We start from the raw sequence: 10778 nt of genomic DNA, 5'->3' as shown, positions 1-10778 counted from the left end.
GCTGTTTAAGACACAGTAAAAAAAGAGGAAAAAAATTAACACGTTTTGAAAAATATCAAAGATGCAGATGTAACTTTTATGCCTTGAAAAGCAACAGTGCTTTCTAAGCATTACTTTAATGCAATTCATTATAAAGTGTTCTTTATATGTTGGGAAAAATATTTCTCTCATCTTTTTCTTAAACTACGGCTAGTCAATCCAGCCATGTCCTACAGAACTTCAATTTCCATTATGCCTGGATAGGATTAAATATAATACATTATTGCTAACTTTCCCCACAGCAAAACTTAATTTTTTTTAAGTGCAAAACAAGATATGTGTGTTTTTTAATAAGGCACAGAACATCCATTATTTCCAGTGTAACACAGAATCTGTATCAGTTTTATACATTTAAAACATTCATATAAAATTTCAGTCTTTCAAGGGTTTGAACTGTTTCCTGAATCCAACTCTCTTCTGGTGTCTGAAGCTGAGTAGACAAGTAGTGATACGGAAGCTGACTGTGAGACATCAGGTATTTGGGAACAGCTGCTTTGTACTGGAGGAGATTCAATAAAATCGTTTTTAGGAGTTATTCTGTAAGTAATGAAAATTAAAACACAGGGAGTCAATTTTAAGCACAGTGCATTAATCTGGAAAAAATACATATTTAGCAAAAAAAAAAAAATGTCTTAAGCTATATTTTTTTCAGGAGAATGCAGTACAGTTCTGTATATTTTTCCAAGCTTAGGGTCACCATTGTTCTTTTTCCGACTCATCACCTCTCAAAATGATTGCACTGCAGCCAAAGACTTCTTGAGGGTCACTGTTCAATCACACAAAAACATCCTACAAAAGCTGAAGTTCCAGCACTTAATGCTTAAAAGGAAAAGAAGAATCTTACAAAAATATAAAATAGCCCATATGCTAAAGACACATGGCCATACAATACAGTTTGCAAGAATTACAGTACTCTTGACAGCTACTGAAGGTTATTGGTATACTGAGAGTATACTGATTCTTCAGAGAGAAGAAACAGAAAACTTACAAAACAAGTGGTAACACACAAGTAGAACACTGAGTTAAGGAGCCTTACCTTCCTCCTTCACCTACTCTCTTCATACTCTCAGCCAAGCTACTCATATCACATGTGCTATCTGCTTTGTTTCTTTTTTCCACCTGATCCATGGTCAGTTTGGAACTAGATAACATTTGATCTCCACTGTTTTCACCTTCCTCGACTCTTCGGGCTGATGTTCTGTCTGCCTCTATCTCTTTCTCAGATGTCTCTGGAGAGGTTTTAATTTCTGCAACAGTTTCTTGGCTTAAGTAATCATGATTAGTGATTGCTACTGCAGAAGTTCCATGATTTGTTGTGCCACCCGTACTAGTCCCCATCGACTTCGAAATTACTTTCAGTCTGTGTGAAGTTGATTTGTAGTGCTTCTTTTTATGTTTGACTTTGGAATTGTGCCTCAAGAAAAATTCGCATGATTCTTGCAGCACTCTTCGACTCTCACTGATTGGACTGCAAGAAAACACAAGCACGGAACTGAATTAAAAAGATAACCAACCTTAGATATAATGTAATATAGCTCTGTACACAAAAACATGAAAGAATAGCAACCAGTGATGCAATCTGAGCTGGACGTTAATGAACACAAAGAAAAAAAATATATGTGAAAAGAGGAGAAAAAAATCTGATCATAATGGCTACAAATTAATTATGTCTGTGGAACAATTAAATAAAGCAGATTTCTACATTTCTTACTTCTGCAAGTAGGTCCAATGACTTCAGTAGATTAATAATCTAAGAGAGGAAAGCAGGATTAGCTCATAAGCAGCTGTATTACCAGATTAACTTTATGGAAAGTAAACTTTGTTCAAGTGAAAGGGGGAGGGGAGGGGGGGGAAAGTAGAGCATTATCAAATTGACTTCATTATTTTTAAATTGTTATAGCTGAAAGCAGTTAACATCTGGTACACAAGAAAAATTATACAGGAAACGGAAAAAGAGAGGAGAGGGAAAGGAAGCTATAAGCTCACCACCAAGGAATGTAGATGTAAAATAAAAGGAGTTTAAGGACTGCTGTCTTGGGAAATCCAAAGAAATCAAAAAGATCTAAAACAACAGTATAATTTATTAATAACATAGATAATATAAAAAGAAATAATCAAGGGAAAAAAAAGGAATGGAAAAAAACGACAACTACAAGAAATGGAGATTATAATTGTTTAAATCCATAGATATAAAATTACTAAAATTAAGTAATAAAACTGAATCATTCTGTTTCAGAAAAAAAAAAAAAAAAAAGGAAGAGTAGATTAATACAGTAAAAGTGATACTAAGGAGGGTTCCATGAAAATTAATTTTAAAATAGGACAAGCCTGTCAGAGAAGAAAAGCAGATGATGTTATTATTGCATGACAATAAACATAGCCAAGTACTGTGCCAAATGAAGCAGTGGGAACACATGAGAGAATCTAAATTGATGGCCGAAATTAGCTTCCCTCATTTGACTGGAAACCAGAGATGTATTAGCCAATGCTAAACACAACAATGTATCTTCTGCTCTATGAAAGAGAACAAATCAGCAGAGGAAAATATTTTCTATCTTCTGAGAATGTTGTCAAAAAGTCATTGCATATGTAAAACCTCCACAGACTCCAATGGCATTTCGCTGATGTCCATATGCAGCATTTAGACTCCAAAAAAGAAAGATTCTAAGGGCAACATTTTAATTACCTGAGCTATATTTAAGAAACATGTCTGAAATCCAGCTTATTTTAAAAAACAGGAATAAAAAAATTGTTCTTACTCTCTTTTTCTGTTTCTGTTGAAGAAATTGGCCCATTCGGAGCAGGTCTTTTTACTTCCCACCCAGAAGACTGGAGATATGCCAACAATTAATGTCAGCAAATATTTCATCAGAAACAAAAATATTTCTGGTCTTGCTAGTGCCTTTGCCTAGAAGATTAAAAAGTTTAATAAATGTAAAGAAGAAAATATATTTGTTGATTTATTTTTTTAAACGCTGAAAACAAACAAATTATGTAGAAAAGAGACTTTCTCCTTATGGGTGGTGTTCTTTGTTGAGGCTTGTACTGCAGACGAGTGTTAGACATGTACAGTCAAGTCAGACCAGGTTAATGTCTACAGCTGAACACATAGACGGGAGATTAGTCACAAGGAAGTATTTTTCTTTCAAATTGAAAGGAAAGATAAATTGGGGGGTAATAGTATTAGTAACCATGTTCTTCAGAGATAGTTTGTATGTATAAGATTTATCCCTTCAACTTAAAAGAAACATTAAGTGGATAAGTTGGAAGTTAATCAGATTAGACAGTACCTTCAAGGAGCCGGAGGGCTACATATTAGTTTTCTGTTTATTGCAAAATTAAACCACCTATTTGCAGAACAGGATCACAGGAGCTGAGATATTTAACTCAGTAAGAGATTATTATCTTTTGCTTCCATGCTGCAAATTTAATATATGTTACCTGGCTTATCTGCCAGTCCCATCTATGAAAGTCGCTATTTTTCTTAGCCAGGTAACCTGAACTACTTAAACTGAGGTCTCTTTTTATTTGGTTTTGATCTGGCCAATGTAATAGAAGTCTCCAAGATCGCTTAGGTAAGCCAAGGCTGAGCACACCACTTTAAGCTACTCCATAGTTAGCACATGCAGCTTATTATAGGGACAGATCCCATTAAGTATGTCTTTGTGTAACATACCTTGTTGCTATTTACTCTTTCCAATAGGTTAATTAAAGGCTGAGAATACATACTCTTTCTGCCTTATTATGCCAAGCTGTTACATTTAAGCACTACAAAACAAGTTGTTTTTTTTTAAAAAGCATTAAAGCCTTGTATTCAGCCTTGCATATGTTGGACCATTTAGGCTGATACAGAGCTCGGTGTAAAACCCACTGAAGAAGTGGTGCACTTGTTAAGAACAGTAATGGAAGCAAACCAAGAGGTCTGTGAGCTGTGCTACTCTCAGCTTACACTGACTTCAACACAGAGGATAAAGAGGATGTTTAAGAATATAGAAGGATCAAGTCTTATCATTCCATAATGCCTCTGTTTATATTCCTCTTTTCAATGGTAAGTTTATCACAGTAAAAACACAGATGGTAATTGCAAAGCAATGAAAGATGACACGAGACACCTGCATTTCTCTTAGTGATAGTGTTTTCTTTTCTATTTGTTCTTAAATGGAAAGAAACAAACCACAAATTACTTGTGATTGCAGGGAGTTTTATGTACTTACAAGAGATTTAATCCATAGAGAGTACTAAACATGGGCAGATTTACTTTAAAAGCCTTTCCAAGGAAGTTGTTTTTTTATGAGTCAAATGTTAAATACGAGCACCTCCACAATTTAAAGTGCTGTTGGGTTGTTAGGTTTTTTCTTTTTTTAATTTGTTTTTTGGTTGGTTGGGTTTTTTTGTAAGATTTCTTCACTGATTACTGAAAATCAGCCTGCAAATGACAGCTATTGTGGAAAAAATACAGTGGAAAGTTGTTTTGTAATTTCAAGTGGTTTACACTTCTATACTTTGAAGAAAAAAAAAAAAGAGGAAAGTGATTTTAAATCTGTTGTTATAAGCAGTATTTTAAATCCAATTTAGACTCAATTTTCAAGAATCATTATTTCAGTTTCAACTGAAATCGATGCAAATTCACCTTAAGTACTTTGATACTGAGCTAGGCACACAAATACTGAGCAACTACTTTTAGGAATAGATACTGTGAAGAATGATCCTCCCCCCAACACATTTGTAACAGTAAGTTCAAATATTGTAAAGATTATATATTCCCTTCAGAGCTCTGAGTTGGAATTTAATTGCTGAGTGCTATCAATTTGATTAGTGAAAAAATTCAAAGCAAAAACATGATACCACTGATTTTGACTTAATGCATTTCTTGAACAGATTACTTAATGAGAAAATAATTTACTAACTGCACAGTAGATATGGTGATGCATAGGGGCTTTTGTTAATTAACTTTCTAGTATTTATAAAGGAAACTGCTACTTGCCTGGTAAGGACAAGGAATATGGTACTGGTCACAGTGGTCAAATACCCAGGTTGTTTCCCAGGTTTTCCGGTTCACCAGTTCATAGACGTAACATCCCAGAAGTGCTACTAGTGGCACCAAGTATAACCCACTAAAAACTCCAATTCGGATCATAAATTTCTTCAGCTTCTCCTGGTTTCTGCCATCATGCTGTATGACTTGCCGCACGTGATTTAAAGAAATAATACCAGCTAAAAGAAGAGAGAGACCGAAAAAAACACAAAGGCACAACGGCAAAAGCACGAAGTACAGAGAGGCATCCAGATCGTAGAGACCCACAAAACAAACTCCACTGATATTGTCCCCTTCAACTTTGTTCATTGCAAGGAGCATAATGGTTAGAAAACCAGGTATTCCCCACGCAACCGCATGGAACCACATGGCTTTTTGTGCAATAGCTTCACAGCTCCATTTTCTTCCTGCTGCAAGGAACCAAGTGATTGTAAGAATCACCCACCATATAGTTCCTGCCATAGTGAAAAAATACAAAACCATGAAGAGGACAGTACAGGCTTTGTTTTGGGAGCCAAGAACAACTGTTTCACCAATTTCTAACTTATCATCTGCCTCATTACAGGCAGTTCTGTTCCCAAGTAAAAATCCGATAAAGTACATGAGAGAGACTATGCTGTAACAGACAGAATAATATATGATCGGCCGCTCTGGGTACCTAAACCTTTTAACATCAATCAGAAAAGTCAGGAACGTGAAAAGCGTAGCACAGAGACAAAAGATTGAAACTATTCCAATGAAGCTCTTTGCAACGTCCAATTCATAATTTTTGAAGTACATATTGGGACATGGGGGTGCACACTGATCAATTCCTAGAAACTTGTAGCCTTGTCCATTGGTCGTGTGTAGGTGTCGTGGACACCAGAATCCAAAATCCCTTCGGGCCTGGCCTGGGGTCTTCCGAGTTCCGTGTACATCTGTGGTTACAGCAGCAGTGGCAGGAACAGTCTCATCACAATTGACTAGTCTGCATAAACAAACAGAAGAGGAAATCTCTTAGTAGCCCTCATTCTCAACTATAATTACTTCTTAGAAATATGAAAAAAAAAATCTGATTCTAAGCACTGTTAAATTTTGTAGATCCTGCAAAATGTGCATTATATGAAAAAATCAGGTAGCATTTTAAAAACCAGACTTCAATATTTTCAGCATAGAAGACTGTACAAACACAGCTATTTAACTGTTGTTCTCTAGCTGTTGTTTTATTGATTACGAAACACTACTCAAATTGCAATTGTTCTTTTAGAGTCTTAAATTCTACTAAACTTTTACATACGTACATAAAAATATTTGCAGTAGTTAATTTTTTTAAAATCTGGGTAACAATAGACTTTTGGAGACAGCAAATGATCTTGACAAAACGCAAGCTTCAATCAAGGAACAAAGGAAAAAGGCTGACAGTATCTAGAATTAACTGATGGCTAGTATGTGACTATTATTATAATTTTTGTGTTATAGTAATACTTCAGTGTCGACAACAATAAAACTACTGAACTGAAAAAGGCAAAGCAGAAGAGATAAGCATTGCAAAAAATGATCACTATTTTAGCATTTTTTTTCTAGCTCCAAAATATTAACTTAAAAATTGCTCAAAGGTTTACTTTGACACAATATATCACCTTTTTATATGGTTAATATAGTATTAGCAGTTTTTGATGTATCTTAAAATTAGATTATGTAAGTATAACTCAAACAGGGTAAGCATTTACACAAATGGGATTTATATTTATACACATTCTGAGTTTAAGCATATACTTAAAACGAACAAGTTTTGCATTCTAGCTTTTAAAGTAATATTCTGTAATCTCAAAATGGTCTTTGTCAAACACTATTGTAAGAGTCCCTCAGTGTCAGTTTGCAAGCTCAGCTTGAGCTAAAAAAACCCTTCAGTTCTTTGTTTCTCTGCATTATCGTGCTGTCCAAATAAATCCAGACTCATCACTAAGAAAACTGATTCTGTAGCAGATCCTTTCATTAACCAGGGGCTGCACCAGTGTGCATGGGAACAGTGCAAACTTTATTCACCCATGTCTTAAAGGTTTTATGTATGTCTGTAAGAATACGAGAGTGTGAATCTCAGGATTCCAGCCACTGCCCATTCTCACACCAGCTCCTTTTCCACAGGCTCCAGCAGTCTCTGCTGTTTTAAGAACATCTTGCATTACATGGACTTCTCTGTATCAGCTATTGGGCAGACATCCTTTCACGGATGAACAGAGCAGGTTCATTTTCAGTAAATGCTAATAGCAATAGAATAATTTAAAGCTATAGTGATTCCTGCAAAAAATGTAATTTGATTTAGAATGTCATTTGGAAGATATATTGAATAACTGGATTTGCTTGTAATTTTCCTAATTTTTCAGAACAGTTCTTGAAGCCATTTACTGTGCTGAGTGGCACTACTGTAACACAGAAGCTCACACTAGATGGAAAAAGTTGATGCCTCCTCATTTTAAACCCCCCCCCCTCAATTTTTCTGCAGAACTAAGGAAATGGCATTAATGCCATCTGTCATATTCACTCTGATATGGATTTCTACTGTCCCAGCTCTCCCTCACTCCTATCACAGATTAGCAACTGCATGAGGGTTAGAAAAAGTTATTTGAGTTTCAACTCTCTGCTTCTTTCCTCTACTTCTTGCCCTGACATCACAAAAAAAAGCCCCACACACATCTGGCCTTAATCATTTATAAATATCTGCAGTTGAAGGTCAGAATCTCAAGAAGATTACACTGCAGTGTTTTCTGTGGTTTCCATTTAATATATATAGACTCATATTTTCCCTAAATATAGTATTAACTGTCTTCTCTCTGGAACAGAGACTTGAACAACTTTGAGAAAAAGGTGAATTTTTTTTTAAAAAAGAGACTTTTGGCAGGCAGTACAGGAAAAGCAACACAAGATTGAATTTGCACATTTAAGCAGTTAGGAGTAAGATTAGGCTTCTACTATTTAATGCTCTGTGTCCATTCAAATACAAAATATTTTATATTTCATTATTTTATGAGCAATTACTTATAAAACCCCCTGTGAAGTAAGTATGATCATCCCTAGTTTAGAGATCAGGAACCAAACCAAAATCCATGCTGTAACATTTAATATTTAAAAATTTAAGAAACTTATGGTAAAAAGTTTCTTTTTGCAGGGATCTGAATACTGAAAAGAACTGCTGCAGAACTTTATTGCAAAAAAGTCACAAGCAGGAAATGCAGGTGATAATTTGAATAATGAAAAAGTTTTAATAAAAAAATAGTCCTACACATAAGCACTGTAGGGTCACCAGTGATGGGGAAGCCACAGCAAGGTAACATTTAATGCTCTGCCTCAGATTTTCAACTTAGTCTAGGTCAAATATGAAAACATCACCCCACCACTTGTCAATATGAAAAATATCCCACCTGGTACATTCCAGCTCTTCAGGCCACGTGATTCCAAAAGTGTCCATCAACTGCTTACAGTCAGAATACACTTTCTCACAGAGGTTTCGACAAGGGTGAATCACGTGAGCTTGCTCCAGGCAGGCAGGGACAAAGGCTTTGCACAGAAATGTGTGGATGTCTGGTGAACAGTGAAGATTCATAAGCGTAAGAAAAGGCTACAGGGAAGAAAAAGGCTTTGGTTAGTAATTTTAAAAAGATAATTCAAGGCATCAAAATTAACTTTCATCACTATGACTTACATTTGTTCCCCTGTAGGTTTGAAAACACACTAGAAAATAGTGTTTGTTCAGCAGCTGGGAAAGAGCAAAGCCCCATGGCCTGAGCAGTGAGAAGCTCCGTTAGCACTTTGAGCCCTACTCCTGCCCCAGGATCTTGGCCAATCTGTAACTATTGCAAACCTGATATTTCTTATTTGACAATATTAGTAATCTGAAAGGTATTGCGAAAGCCCAAGATTTTTAAAAAATATGGCAAAACATTAAGTTCCTACATTTACCAGTCATCTTCTAAATAAGTGCCTTGAGATTTTTAAAGGTGGTCTGTCCCTTTAGTTTAAATTGAATTTAGTTTAGATTAAATTAGATTAATTTAATGTAGTTCCCATTAAATTACATTTTCAGTCCTAAGTGGTGCATTGCACTCATTCTCATCTTCCCTTATGCTAGAATGTTGGGTTTTTTGATTAATGAGGTCCAAATACCAATATTCCTCTATTTTTTAAACATTGCATTTCAAGATCACAATGTGACTGAGAATTCCTCTACCTGTATTACCAAGCGCTAGGCAGTGAATAACTGATGACTGTTCTCACTGGAGAATTAAAAGAATGAAATTTAATGCAACTTTCCCTCACCCCAACTAATCCAGTCTATTATTTACAGGTAAGTCTTTAAGGATAAAAACCCAAACAATCTCACCCTTCCTTCTCTATGTTTTATCAACTTTATTATTAGGGAAAATTATTTTAGCTGAAACACTACCATGGTGCAAACTTCAGGCAAAACCAGTTGTCATTTTTGCAACTGCTGTGTCGCTATAAGGGTGGCTCACTGAAGGAAGCAGGCGATGACACGAGCAGCATCATCGCCAGGCGCGCTCCGGTACTTCCGAGCGGGCCCTACGCCTGAGGGAGCGGGGCCAAGGGAAGGGAGCGGATATGCTGGGGGCTGTGTCAGGGGACCCTCGTGTCAGCGAGCACGGGCAGAAATACAGCTGGAGAAGCCAACCAACCACACACCGGTGACCTGTTGGTGACTCTGGATCTGTGGAGACCAGATCACAGATCGGAGCTGGAGCCACGAGTCGCCAGGCACCGCCAGTGCTTATTACATCGGCTTCTTCTTGACGACACGCTTCTGGTATTTCAGGAAAAAGTAATCTCCGTATCACACATAAACAGTCAAATTCATACATCAGGGAAGCTGAAACAGTATTTAATGCACTTGGAAATGTGCTGATAAATAGGGACACTGAACAGAATTTTCAAAGAAGGCAGAATTTTTAGTAAAGGTAAGAATTTTACTTAATTCTTTGCCTTTAACAGCCATGTATCTCGTATTTTCAACCAATGACTGCTAAAGGAAGGATTAACTTCTGAGCCCAGAGTACTATGTTTATTTTTGTCAGCTTTTAAGTATTCCAAAGATACATACACCCATACTCCAAGAGCAAGTCTTACTACTGAGCATGCAGTTTAAAAGGAAAGGCACTGGTAAATAAATTTACCCCTTCAAAATGGAATACCTACCAATCCTCAAAGAACCTCAATAATAAATATAGGAACGCATGGGGAGGGGGGAAAGGGAGGAGATAAGGCAGAGTAATAACATAAAAATGCTTTATGAAAAACCTTAGTCAAGAGTTAACCCTAAATGAATTAAATTTCCTTTGCACAATTATCATGCTTGTTTTCTTTTCAATTAAATTTGATTTGCTCCAATGTTTAATTTATGTTAGCTCTGTTCTTCCTGGCGCTTACGATAAAATAAAGACATTCTGGGGATCTTATCAATGTCTATAAACATCTGAAATGTGGGGGCCAAATGGATGGGGCTGGGCTCTTTTCGGTGGTGCCCGGTGACAGGACAAGGGGCAATGGGCAAAAACTGGAGCACCAAAATTCCAGACAAACTTAAGGAAAAACTTCTTTACTGTGAGGGGGGGACAGGCACTGGGACAGGCTGCCCAGAGAGGCTGTGGAGTCTCCTTCTCTGGAGATGTTCAAAACCCGCCTGGACACTTTCCTGTGCAACCTGGTGTAGGGA

The 10778-nt window shown here is 36.5% G+C and overlaps 1 protein-coding gene across 1 annotated transcript in view; it reads right to left on the bottom strand.

The window, feature by feature from the left end:
• Positions 1-419: 419 nt before the first annotated feature.
• FZD6 (frizzled class receptor 6) overlaps positions 420-10778 on the bottom strand; it is a gene marked incomplete at its 5' end in the record, with an annotated part of 18918 nt that continues 8559 nt past the window's right edge. The window contains 5 exons of the mRNA XM_029084248.1: positions 420-576; positions 1076-1507; positions 2799-2947; positions 5024-6041; positions 8473-8669. Coding sequence (XP_028940081.1) covers positions 420-576; positions 1076-1507; positions 2799-2947; positions 5024-6041; positions 8473-8669 — 1953 coding nt within the window. The remainder of the gene's footprint in view (positions 577-1075; positions 1508-2798; positions 2948-5023; positions 6042-8472; positions 8670-10778) is intronic.

This window comes from Antrostomus carolinensis, unplaced genomic scaffold, assembly GCF_000700745.2.
Source record: "Antrostomus carolinensis isolate BGI_N321 unplaced genomic scaffold, ASM70074v2 scaffold7763, whole genome shotgun sequence".
Taxonomy (NCBI): domain Eukaryota; kingdom Metazoa; phylum Chordata; class Aves; order Caprimulgiformes; family Caprimulgidae; genus Antrostomus; species Antrostomus carolinensis.
This window is presented reverse-complemented; position numbering and strand designations above follow the sequence as displayed.